Here is a 14,510-nt window from a genome sequence, read left to right as displayed (position 1 = left end):
TAAAACCTTAAAAATATAAAAAAATTATCCATTTTCTTTATAGATTCAGGGTGTCATGAAACATCAACATTACAAAAACTAGACATCAAAATTTTGGACTGATCTATATATATTTTCTTTTTATAGCTGCTATATAGTAGCATTATAACTATAATCAGGAAAATAAAAATATCTGTTCAAAAAACAATATTTTACTGATATTTTTCAATTGCAGGGAATTGCACACAAAGAAATGAGGTTTCAAATCAAAGTACATTAGACATTTTTTTTTATAATTTTAAAAACAGTAACAATTTTATTAGATATGAAATTATAATTAAAACTGGCTTACAAACACTACAACAATAAGTGAAATATCTTTTCTTTTTTTGAAATAAAAAATAATTTTATATCAGAATGTACAATAATATTAATTATAATCTGTCATGCAATACACAATCACTCACAGTACATACAAATTATATTCTGTTTTCTTAAATCCAATATTAAATCTTATAAAATTACTTTTCTAATTTCCCTTAACTTATTTAAGTAATAAAGCAAATATAAGTTTTATTTTCTGGACATTGTAGCCTTACTACATCTGAAACACAGAAATTCATTTATTAAGTTAGATGAAGAAAATGCTATAATATAAAGGTGAAAATCAAGTAAATACATATACAGTAGTGATAATATTGAGGATAAGTGCTTCTGAATGTAGTTGTACAATCAATATTATTTAAGCATCATGTTCATTTAACATTGCAAAAGATATTACTGAAGAAAGAATTCACCACTAGAGAAGGGAACAGATAGATATTAAAAATCATCAAATACATTCATATTGCCAGGAAAAAAAAAATAGACAACTTGCTCTTAAAAATGGCATTGATTATTACATCATCAATCTCACCATAATAATTAATATTATGGTGACAGTAGACATTAAGAAAAATCTTTGACATTCATTCTGAAGGTAATTCAGTTTCCCAACACTTTTATCTTGATAGAATACACTTGGACCAAACATCTTTAGTTAAAAGGGATGGGCTAAATGTGTACAAAATCTGAATGATCCATTTTCTGAATTGTTCAGCCATAAAACAATTTGACACTTGCATAAAAAAAAGTTATTTTCCCCTTTAAATGATAATTCCAGTAACAAACAAAAATTGTTTATACAGAAATTAATTTAACTACATATACAGCAAAAGGTTAATAACACTTCTAACACAAAATTTGTATCCAACATGTTAGACAACTTTTTTTGCTGTAATTTGGGTGGTGATTTCAAATACGCAATTGAAATTGTGTTACCACGTAAAGGTTTTATGTAAATCGTAAATTAGTAAAATTTACAATTTTTGTTATAATAAACTCATCTTGATCAACTACTGGTTACAATTAAGAATAATTTCTGTGTTTTTTACTTTTAAGCAATTTGCATACATGCTTAATAAAGATAAAATAAATAAATATATACACTGTATCATGAGAAGTAGACAAGTACAAACATATCTGTTGCTACCTATTACAGAGCTTAAAATCTTTTTCAGTCTAGCTTCACTTGTTTACACTGTCTGTTGTGTTTCACAGAGTTATTAGTGTTTTGTTATATTTTCATCAATTTTTTATAATACAAAAGTTATTTTTATTGTTTTTATTTGCTACAACACAGCTTCTGCAAAAGTTTGTGGATGTTCAAATCATCCAGACAATTTTCAAGATAAAATCTGGGCGCCTCGTGTTATTTGCATATCGTGCTCAATAACTAACTGAATGGCTGAAGGGGAAATGGCAAGCCAAGCCGTTTACTGAACTGATGGTTTGGCGTGAACCTAAGGACTGCTTCACTGACTGCTACGTTTGAATGACAAATTATCATTCAAAAATAGAAAGTTCATAAAAAATATGCAGCTGCATCCTCAGTTCTAAAACCGGAACCACACTTAGAGGAGCTACCTGTACCTGTACCACCATCTAATCCAACATTGCTAGAACAACAATCTCAATATAAAACAGATGATGTAGAAGTATTGAAAAAATTTCCTCCTGTATCTGATAGAAATCTTCTCATTTAATTCAATGAATTAACTTAATAATTTAGTTTACGATTTAAAGTTATCAAAGCAGCAAGCTGAACTTTTGGAATCAATACTGCAACACCTTAAAGGACAAAATTTACTACGAGGGTTATTATTTTTTTTCGGTCACGAAATTGTCATAGGTTTTTTAACCAATTAATAAAATTATTTGCTCCAGACCTTTTTCTTTTATTCGCTGTAAACAGTACACAACGAAAGATAAAAAAAAATATAATGAATGAAACAACATCAAAAATTCAAATGTAGAATAATTCTGTTCCCGCACAACAGAGTTCTCTTTTTGTTGATCGGCAACAGAATTATTTTATTTACAATAAATCATAAAATTATTGTTAACTCCCGGTGCAAACATTTCGTTAGAATAGGGTAATTTTTTTTCAAGTTCCGATCGGTCACAAAATTAAAACCACAGTGAAAATAAAAAAGTTTTTTATTTGTAACAAGTACTTACATAGTTACGCTATTTTCCTACATAGTCGCCACTCCGATTTAGACATTTTTCGTAGCGTGGTACCAACTTTTCAATACCCTCGTTATAGAACAGAGCCGCCTGTGTTTTCAGCCATATTTCTACGCCGGTCTGCAGCTCGATGTCTGTGTCAAAATGTTGTCCTCCTAGCCAGCGTTTCATGTGAGCAAAGTGGTGAAAATCGGATGGAGCCAAGTCCAGGCTGTATGGTGGGTGATCAAACACTTCCCAACGAAAACGCTGCAGGAGCTTCTTTGTTACAGCTGCAGTGTGCGGCCGAGCATTGTCATGGAGAAAGACAATGTCTGATGACAACATTCCTCTCCGCTTATTCTGAATTGCCCTTCGTAGACGTTGAAGAGTCACGCAGTATGAGGCTGCAGTGATGGTCGTGTCACGTTCCATGAATTCCACCAAGAGAACTCCATTCCGGTTGCAGAACACAGTAACCATACACTTTCTGTTGGAGAAGGTTCACTTGATCTTCTTTGGTTTACTGGGAGAATGAGAATGCATACACTGTTTGGATTGTTCTTTTGTTTCTTCAGTTTCAAAATGGACCCATGTCTCGTCTCCTGTGACAATTTTGTTCAAAAAATCATTCCTTCATTATTGTAGCATTGGAGAACCGTTAGGGAGGCATCCATTCTCATTGTTTTGTGATGGTCGGACAGCATCTTGGGAACCCATCTCGCACACAGTTTGCGGCACTGAAGGCTCTCACTTACAATGGTGTAGAGAGCCGACCTTGAAATTTCAGGAAACGAATCACTCAATACAGAAATTGTGAGCCGACGGTTTTCTCGAATCGCCTCATCCACTCGCTCAACAAGATCATCAGTTGACACTCGCTTCCTTCCCTGACCGCCTGCATCATGAACATTTCTGTACGTCCTGCTTTAAAGTTCCTGCACCATTGTCGCACTTTGCTGTCACTCATTGAAGTTTCATCGTACGCATATTACTTATTCATCGATGAATTTCAGGTGCATTACACCCCCTCAGCCTGAAGAAATTGAATTACCGCACGCGCTTCACACTCGGCGGGAGATGCTATTGTTGTAGACATGCTTACGTGTTAGCTGCGTGTTCAGAACTAAACAAAGTGACGCGGCGTGATTGAAGGGCATACTAGAGACGCTGCGCAACACATATGCACTAAGGTTCGTCCGATTTTTGTGCGGGTTTTTATTTCGCGACTGTTCGTACCTTGAAAAAAATAATAACCTTCGTACATTGAAAGTTACTATGTTTAAAACATGAAATAAAACTCTTTTAACTTATTTTACTATGAAAAATTCAGTGTGCATTTGTACTGATGTCGATGGCCTGATGAAAGAGCTCGGAATTCAGAATACTCCTGAAGATTGGCATCTTTTTATTGACTCTTTTAAAGGTAGCAGGAAAACAGTTTTGTTGCATAATGGTAAAAAAGAGCCATCCATTCCATTAGCTCATGCAGTCAACACTGAAATAAACATATGAAAATATGGCATCAGTACTAGAAGCAATAAAATACAAAGAGGACATGTGGCAAGTTTGCAGTGATCTGAAAGTTCTTGCATTATTTCTTAGTTTGCAAGGTATTGAGTTTATTAAATATTGTTGTTTTCTTTGTCATTTGGATAAATTTCAATTTATCTTTACTTGAATACATAAAAATTTAGTTGATTTAAACAAATTTCAGATGACATAAATGATATTTTTTTTTAAATACTGACTTCACATGATTATGCATTTATTGCAATAAAATAATTCTGTTTGTTACCATTATGCAATAAACTGTTTTCATGCTAACTTTAGAAGAGCCAATAAAAAGATGCCATTCTTCAGGAATTTTCTGAATTCCAAGCTCTTTCATCAGGCTATTGACATCAGAACAAATGCACTCTGAACCTTTCATAGTAAAATAAGTTGAAAGAGTTTTATTTCGTGTTCTAAACCTACTACTCAATGTAGTAAATTCTGTCCATTAAAAGATTCCACTGTTGCAGGCTAGATCCCAAAATTAGTTAAAACAATCACATCATGTACAATTTCAGATACACGAAAAAAGTTTTTTTTGTTGACTAGTGTAACAAATTGGGGCCGTGACCAGGTTGAATCTATTAACATAAAACATTAAAATAACAGTTACTGTAGTAAAAGACAAAAAAAATAATAATTTTTTTTTATAGTTTTAAATTATAATTATAGTTTTATTGATGTAAAACTAGTTTGTCATGAGCACCAACCAAATTTAAGACAAAAAAAGAAAAGTGTGTATTTTAGTAGCACTGAAATGTTTAAAAAATGTGTACGAAAAAAAATGTTTTATAACTTAATACACAGAATTTCTAATTTATTTCTTTAGAAATTATTATTTGTAAAATTTAAAAGCTAAAGTTGATAAAACTTAGAACCAAAAATAAGAAGGGGTTGTAAAGGTCATAGATAAATAAATGAAAATTTATTTCAGTAGGGCATATATTTTATTTTTATGAGTTGTTTTTAACACTGACAAGTTTTCTTATAAAAGTATAACTATAGAGAAATATATATTTTCAAGTCAATAATTTTATATAATCTATAAAGACACAGTCAGTTTTTATTTTATTACATTAATGAAGTTCTCCGGCCTTTGAGGTCCCGGGTTCAAAGGTAAGCATTTTCACACACTACAAATCATTCATCTCATCCTCTGAAGCAATACCTAATGGTGGTCCCAGAGGTTTTAAAAAAAAAATGAATACAACAAAATTTAAAGAGTTTTTTTTAAATACAATGCTAAAGATGAATACAGCTCGGTAATAATACATAAATAAATAGATTGACCAGCATTACACAGTATTTATCTATCTAATGTTAAATATATATATATATATAATAAATTAAAAAATAATAATGAAACAGCTGATAATGAATGAATAACAAGGCCATAACAAAAAAATTGAAAAAGAATAATTTTTTTTTACTGATATAAACAGATGTCTATTGTTTATAATTTAAGGTAACAGTTATTATAAATGTTATGAAAAAAAATTAAGACATATTTTCCTTCTTTTTATGTAATTTTCTTATGAGTTATTATTGTATTTATTTATTTTTTCAGATTGAATGGAATTTTAATTAATAATAACAACAATAATAATGTCCAAACCGAGACAGATTCCAGAAGTTATTACAGATAATAACAATAACATAAAACTAACTAAAGAACACTACTTAGGAACAGGAAGTTTTGGAAGATGTTATGCTTTAAAATGTGCAAAAACTGGAAAGAAATATGCTGGAAAGTTTTTAGATAAATGTGAGATCGAAAACCATAAAGTAACTGATAAAATAATACAAGAAATAAATATTCACAAGACTTTAAATCATGAGAATATTGTTAGTTTTAAAAGTTGTTTAGAAGATAAAGATTTCATCTTTATAATTCTTGAACTGTGTTCAAACCGTTCGATGTCTGAACTTATAAACAGACGACAATTTATTTCTATGTTTGAAGCAAAATATTATATGAAACAAATAGTTTCAGCTGTTACATATTTGCACAAAAAGAAAATAATACATCGTGATTTAAAACTGGATAATCTTTTTATTAATCATAACATGGTAATTAAAGTTGGTGATTTTGGATTAGCGGTGAAAGTGACAGATGACAAAACAAATCGACGTTCATTATGTGGAACACCGAATTACATTGCACCAGAAGTTTTAAGTCGTCAAGGCCATAGTTATGAAGTAGACATATGGGCACTTGGTTGTGTACTTTATACACTTCTTGTAGGTACACCGCCTTTTCAAACTGAAACGCTCAAAGAAACATATAATTTAATATCAAAATGTAAGTATAACATACCTGAACCGATAAAAAATTGTACAGCAGCTGATTTTATCACATGTACACTACAAATAGATCCAAAAAAACGACCTTCAATAAATGAATTAAGTAATCATGAGTTTTTGAATGTAGGATTTATTCCAAAAAAATTACCACCATCATGTATAGTAATGCCACCGAGGACTAAATCTCTACTAGAGTATACAGACAGACATAAAAGATATTTCATACGTTCACCTTTAAAAGATATTAATTTTCCTATGTGCTTAAACACATCAATGTTAACTGATATACAGCTATTTGAAATATTAAAAAAATTACATCACAAAATAAAAGATTTGCTGTTAAACGGTGTAAAAAAAAAAAAACTAACAGATGATACACAAAATCCATCATTACGACCATTTATATGGATAAACTCATGGATGGATTATTCATATCGATATGGATTTGGATATCAATTAAATGATAATACTGTGGGTGCATTATTCAAGGATAATACAACATTGTTAATTTTGCCTAGTGGTAAAAATGCTCGATACTTTCAAAACGATGGTTTTGAATTATATTTTAATACAGATAATGTTACGGAGATATTAAAGAGAAAAATGAAAATACTTAAATCTTTTAGAAAATTTATGTTTTACTCTCTTAAAAATGCTTATGAAGATACTGATCTTGATGATGAGCCACTATCTTCGTTACCAACACTGAGAAGTTGGATAAATACTGAAAATGTAGTAGGTATGTTCTTGTCGAATGGCACTTTACAATTAAATTTTCGCACTGATCATATCAAATTAATTTTATGTCCTATTATGGATGCGGTTACTATAATAACAAACAGTAATCAATTATCTACATTTCAGTTGGACCTTTTAAAAACATATGGTTGTGATGAACTACTGATAGATAAACTTAATACAGCAATAAAAATTATAAAACTAATAGATGATAGAATTGGTGAAAATGGATCCATAGCAGTAAGGAAAAGTAATAATGAAGAGCAACATCATAAAATTATACACAGAAAAAAGTTATGTAAATCATAATGAAAGATTGAAGAGTTAAATAAAGGTAAACAAAACATACCTCCAATATAAAAAAAAATGCATACAATATTTAAAACCAACAGTCCATTATTTAATTATTGTTATAATATGCAATAATTTTAGTTTTAACAATTTTACTTTGTACTCTACTTTATTGTTTTTAATGTTGTTAATTATTCATTTTTGAACTTACAAATAAAGAGGACTTTGGAAATACTTTGTAAAATTTGTTTTTGTAGTTTGTAAAACAACACAAAACTATCTTTTTTGAAAATGTTGGCAGTTTTGTATCAAACAGCTATTCATATACAATGGCTTTATATATGTTCTATTAGGTATGTAGCATTAATATAGTGAAGGTTTACACCGCATTGAGATCAATGTAGTTGTTAATTGCAATGGATGTTTGTTGTCTATTTTTAATACACTCCAATCCAAGAAGTAGTAGTAGGATTTTTGTTTTCTGCTAGTCTGTAGTGAAAAGCAAGTTGAACAATTATTTTCTGAAGAGATCACTTGAGATTATCAACACTAATATAACTTGTCAGTGTGTTTATTTTAAATTTTTGTGAATTTTTCAAAGGGCAATGCAAATTATGAGCAATGAATTATTGTAATCAGTTTAATTTTTATAAATATCAAAAACTATTCTTTAATTTGTTTCAATAAGTAGTACTTTTTTAAGAAAATGAATTTTTATTCATAAAATTAGCATATGCAATTATAATCTATTTTATTACTGCTTTAAAATCGCTAACTGCTGTATGAATCTCCAACTTTCAGACAAACAATTCTGAAAGTGGATTGAGAAGGAATTTAATTGTAAGGAAAAGGCAGTTGAACCTGCACCCAGATTATAATAGTGGCTGTACTAAAAGTTTTACAAAAGTAAATCATCTTAGTACAAGGATACACTAAAATCAATGTAATGCACAGTGGAATGTAGTGGGAGAAGGAAAATGTCACACAAAGTGACGGGGGCTGCAATTTTGTACTTTAATAATCCTAGTATTAACATTCCAAACCTTGTTGACCCTTTATGTCCTCTCACTTTCTGCTTGTTACCATTATATTGAATTGAGTAAGACTGGTATGTCAACAACATCTAAAACACTTAAATCATTGCATGTCTAAAACAACATGCAGTGATTGAATTTTTAACAGCAGAAAAAGTAAATTCTAGTGACATTCATCGTCATGTAAAAGCCGTTTATGGCGATGAAATTGAAGTTCTGCAAGTATGTTAACAATAAAATTTTGTGCTTTAGAAGTTGGTAAAGTGAATATTGAGGGTAAAACTTGCAGTGGTCGATCATTTTCTGAGACTGATAAGTACCAAAAGGAGGTGGGTGAATTGATTCAAAATGATACACACACTGAATGTTAAAATAACTTTGGGGGGATATGTGTTGAGTATCAACAAACAATGGAGCTGATAATTCTGCAACACAGTAATGCTTGGACACATACACTGTGTGTAACCACCAAGGATCTTTTGAAGTTGAAATTTTAGCCTACTACCTTCCAAATACTACTACTACTACTACCTACCTACCTTCCAAATTTATCAGATTTGGTGCCCTGCAATTTTCATTTATTTTGGCAAATAAACAAGGTTATTAAGAATTTTTTCTATATTTACCCATAATTAGTTTTTGAAGAGTACAAAAAGTTTTAACAATGGAGTGGTTCTGAAACATGTTAAGTGATATAAAGATGAAGCTAAGAAAGGTAGGCAATACTAAATGTAGAAACTCTAGTGATCTTAGCAGAATATTAATTATTATCTTATCAAAAACAATGTTATTAAGAATATTCATCTCACTACAGATAATGAATTAAAGGATGCAGTGAGGTTGTGGTTCAAGGAAAGACTGCCAGTATTCTTCATTGACAAAATGAAAAAACTGGTTTACCATTTGGAGAAATTTATAGTTGTAAATAGTTTATACGTGGAAAAAATTTGTAAAAGTTTTAATAATTTTACTGGGCAGGGAAACCCTTTTTCAAGATTCTCAAAATATATACCAGCGAACACCATATGCAATCTGTTATACTTTTGTTGATTTTTTTTCCAAAAACAGTATCAAAATATTTATGTTAAGACAATAATTATAAAAATTAAATTTTAAGACAATATTTTTCGTAATTTAGTAGAATTAAAAGAATTCCATTTCAAGAATTTCTAGTCCTAAGAGGACTAGGGTATCAAGATTTGAATTTCTCTAGTTTAAACAAATATAAATCAACATGAAAATATTATTTTGATTCGAAAAATCATAGAATGCAATGGAATTATGAATGTAATAAAATTCCATTTAATAATGTAGGTAAAAATTAAAAATTTTGTGAATACTTTGCAGATTGTGGTATCAGAAACTTATAAAACAAAAAAAACATTTACATTAATTGATATTCATAATTTGATATCATCATTATAACATTTTAAGCCACCACTTATTGTTTTAAGATATTTTTCAGTATGTAAGACAGTAAAAATAAAAATAAAAAAACAGTAAAGACTTAAATAAGGAAAATATAATAAGAAGTAGATTGGAATAGCAATACTAACTTGGAAAAAGACAAAAAATGTAGGTAATTTAAAAAAATGAAGTTGAAATGAAAGTGATAGGGATTACAAAGAATTGGGAAAGAATTATTACAAAAGAAGAAACTCATCTTTAATGAACAATTTAATGCAAAACAAAACTGACGAATGACCAGTTTTAATAACTCATTTGTAAAAAAGAATGACACTAACAGTAACTGATAACTTATCAGTAGCTGTACTTACCTATAAAAAAAATTTGAAACAGTTAAGTATTAACTGCTTGACCATACACTGAAATATACCCTGACATTCGTTCAACTCTCATTCTTTGTGCAAAATCCAACAAGCGAATCTGTAAAAAAACAAATTTACATTAAAATTCTGAATTTTCAAATTAACAAACAATACTGAAATTATCTTAAGTCCTACGATTAAGAAAGCTTTTTCAATAAGTTTCTAACTGAATTAAAAAAAGAAACTTAAACTTCCCAAAGCAGAGTTCAAAATTTTAATGATTTTTTTTTTTTGTAGGAAATTCCTCTGGACCGCTACTAGAGGTAGTTTCTTCCAGAAATTTGAGTGCAAAATATTTTTGCTAAATTAAAAAACTTTGAATCATTACAGTTGATTATAGATTAAAAAAAATTCTTTGTTATCATTGCTTATTATCTGATTGGCAATAGACTATGCCCAGCCAAATCATTCAACCTTGCTAATATCCACAGTTGTTTGAATACAGTTAAGAAAATGAAAGTGTTGCATATTGGAATGTCATTAGACTATATACCAATAAACTATAACCATCCAATTTATATTTATTGTTTTATTAAGCAATAATAACAAAAAACAAAATTTAATAGCCATATAAGTGGTAGTAGTGAATTAAAAAAAAGTTACAAAATACTCTTACAGCAATTTCTATTTAAAAATAAATAAATAATAATTAATTTATTTGGTTTGTAAATAATAATAGTGTAACACTCGTTTTATAAATAATAAATCAGGTTTACTTAATTCTTTTATTTAAGTTTAATTTAACTAAGTTTAATAAATAAAAGATATAAATACCTGGCGTTCTCTATTTGTTATACAATGGCACTCGACTAATACAAGGTACATGAACATATTAAGGCTGTCTGGTGCTTCTCTATGATAAAAACTGATTCTTGCTAACCCTAATTCATCAGGTAAATACATGTAAATATGTCTTGCTCCTGTCCAGTCTTTCCATGAATCAACCATAACCTTTAACAAAAATATTATTAAAAAATTTAACAGCACATAAAAATATTAAAAACATAAAAAAATTACCTTCTAAAAAATTTATTTTACTATCATACATTTTTTTTTGTAAGATACAAATAAATGGCAAAAGTGACTAGTGAAAAGTCAAATCTAATAAAATCTTTATAAATATTATCATTTCAATTTAATATTTTACTTATGTATGTTGAAAATCTACCCAGTTAAAAATTATTGACCAAATATTTTTTAAGTATAAAAATCCAGTATGTAATTTGCAGAAATTATCCAGCTTGCATTGTTTATTAATGAAAGAACTGTGGAAGTGAAACAATTTATGAAGGAAAACAGAAGCAAAAGAAACTTGCAACAATGGAATTATTGCAAGATAAGATAATATGTATGATATTATTATGAGACTGTATGTATGTATTATTACGAGACTTAATGTATGATTTTTTTTTTTTCGCTATGGAACTTAATTAATGAAACTGTATTAATAAAAAGTAAATTAATTGTACTAACTTTGTCATATTGGTATAATTCTATTCTTTTCTAAGGTTTCATTTCTCGTGTTTATGGCTGCTATATATTAGAAGGAATCAAATTAGGGAGAATCAAAGTAATTATTCATGAGAACAATCAAAGAAAATTTGTAATCTGACGAACAAACACAAATGTAGAGATTTTTTCTGGCATTTTTTATTTATTTATTTACTTTTAAAGAACAACATGCAGATGGCCTAAACAGTTGCAAAATGAATGAAAATAAATTTTTATAGCATGTAAAAACCATGCCTCATTAGGACTTGAATACAAATACATTGCCTCTGAATGAAAGACAAGATGTTACACTCCACCACAGAGATCATCATTTTTATACAAACAAAAACTGGACAAAGAATTTAAATAAGAAAAATAACAAAATCTGAAAGTAATGACAGATGAATGGCTGACAAAGCCAGTATGGAATTATTTATCAAAAGGAAAAAGAACAGAGGAAGATTCCTATAGAAAGTGAGATTGTTTTGATTTTTGAAAAGAACATTTGGTCATAAAGAAGAATATAGAAAAATACGAGTAAAAACATGAATGAGAGTTGAACAAATGTCAGGGTATATTTTAGTGTATGGTCAAGCAGTTAATACTTAACTGTTTCAAATTTTTTTTTTGTAGGTAAGTATAGCTACCTGATAAGTTAAAAATTACTGGTAGTCTTATTCTATTTTATAAATGATATGTTTAAAACTCGTCACTTTTCTGTTTCATTATGTACATTATGCATTAATTTGCCCATTAAAGATGAGTTTCTTTCTTTTCTAATAGTTCTTTCCTAATTCTTGGTAATCCCTATCACCGTCATTTCACTCATAACCCTGGAAATGTATAAATCTTTATATCTTTACCAAATAAATATCAAAAGACCAGTGCAGGGTAAGAGTTAGCATAATGCCAGTTTTTTTGGATTAATCTTTCTGAATTATTTTCACTATTATTTAATTTTTTATCTGATATTGGCAAAGAGAAAAAGAAGTATGTTTTTGATAATTTATACATTTTTATTCCATCTAAAAACAAAATATTAGATTTTGGTGAAAAAATAATATTAAAGATATATTCACTATAAATGATTTAATGAACTAAATTATGATAAATCAAGTTTATGAATTAAAAAAGAGAACAAAATATTAAGAACTAATGTATAATGCATTTTAACTGTGAACGCTGATATTTTGAACCAGAAGCAAAGTGAGAATGATATTAATGAGCTGAACTATGGTGACCAGAACCTAAACCTTAAAAAGAAAGAGTTTTTTAACAGAATTAAACAATGTTTAATTTTATTTTTTTTTTAAATAAAGTAAAATAGGTAATGGCATGTGTAAGATAGAGGTTTGCATCTATGTAAAATATTCCGTAACAATACATTTCTTCAAATTTCCACATTAGAATAATACTGAATGCTTGATGTACACTACACACATTCTACTTCATATTAATTTTATGCACCGTTAATCCTATTTAACAGGGATATACTGATCGTGATGTTTATACTGAAATATCCTACTTTTGTGCAAGTGTTTGGTGGAAAGAGTATGAGAGTGAGTTGGGTTTAGGAATTTTTCTTGAACTAATTCTGAGAAAGCCTTCGATTGCCAATGACATCCTCTTAATGCCTTGATAATAAATAAAAATTCTAGATGTAAAAACAGTAGTAACGTAAAGAATTAAAAGCCAATCTCCATGGTTGAGTGATAGTCTCTCGGCCTTTCATCTAGAAGTCCCAGGTTCGAATCTTGGTCAGGCATGTATTTTTCATAAGCTACAAAGTTCCATTTACATATGCCATGTAAAAGATTGAAAGCTTCTGAAAAATTTCATTAACCAAAAAAAAAAAGGGCACTTACAGGAACTATTACATTATAAAACTGATGATCAAATGCAGCCTACTTGTAACAAGAATAAAAAGTGAATTTCAAAGGCAGCAGATACTGCAAAATCTTTTGCAATTTACAACAGAAATATTCATGAGTAATAATTTGAAAGTAAGTCTTCTTTTGGTTAAAAAAAAAATGGTAACAATTTTTACCATCAGTAATAGAGTAAATTAATATATTTTGTCAGTCTCTTCATAGTAGTATTGATAGTTATTAATATCAGTATCTTTAAAAAGTGGTTTCAGTACAATCCTACTATTTAATGATTTTATTTGTGATGTACAATTACCTCACTTACATAATTTCAAGTAAAATAAACTAAATTTTATTGCATTTCAAATATAACAACTAAATTTACCATAAAAATGTTGTATATTACCATTTTGTTGTACAGATAGAAGAAATTGATAAATCACAAAGTTGCTACAAAAATTTAGTATTTGTGTATAATACAGAAAGTGCTTATATGTAAGAGATAAATTATATAGTAAATTGTATAACTTTTTTCCAAAGAAATTCACTATATAAAAAAGTTGTCTGTATGTGGATATCAACAGAGAGAATATACATAACATTTGTTATTTTATTTTTATAATTTTTTTAGGGGCTTTTTAAACAAAAGAAAAGTTGCTTAGTTATAGTGCTTTACAAAATGTGTTTATATTTTCTATTAATATCAACAACAATAATAATAATAATAATGATAATTAGCATTGAAAATCAAAATATCTGCAAACTCCAGCAGTCAATCCTAGTGAAGTACATAATCTAAAGTAAATAATTTCTTGAAGTTATTTTTTAATGTGCAAAATCATATATAAAAATGATTAGTTGTAATAGTAATCTAA

General features: G+C 28.6%; 1 protein-coding gene and 1 pseudogene across 2 annotated transcripts in view; one reads left to right on the top strand and one right to left on the bottom strand.

Moving 5' to 3' along the window:
* Positions 1–269: 269 nt before the first annotated feature.
* The window catches only part of LOC142324896 (uncharacterized), a 248,632-nt gene continuing 234,391 nt past the window's right edge, over positions 270–14,510 (bottom strand). The window contains exons 6-8 of one of the 2 annotated variants that reach the window (XM_075366003.1): positions 11,051–11,227; positions 10,226–10,334; positions 270–583 (exon numbers count right to left, since the gene is read on the bottom strand). In XM_075366003.1, the coding sequence (XP_075222118.1) occupies positions 10,248–10,334; positions 11,051–11,227 (264 nt within the window). In that variant the 3' untranslated portion in view covers positions 270–583; positions 10,226–10,247. The remainder of the gene's footprint in view (positions 584–10,225; positions 10,335–11,050; positions 11,228–14,510) is intronic. The other variant, XM_075366004.1, reaches the window with a different exon arrangement.
* LOC142325670 (serine/threonine-protein kinase PLK1 pseudogene) lies at positions 5,686–8,818 on the top strand (annotated as a pseudogene).

The sequence above is a fragment of the Lycorma delicatula genome, chromosome 5, assembly GCF_047948215.1.
Source record: "Lycorma delicatula isolate Av1 chromosome 5, ASM4794821v1, whole genome shotgun sequence".
NCBI lineage: Eukaryota > Metazoa > Arthropoda > Insecta > Hemiptera > Fulgoridae > Lycorma > Lycorma delicatula.
The sequence above is the reverse complement of the archived record's forward strand: the minus strand, read 5'-3'. Positions and strand labels throughout refer to the sequence as shown.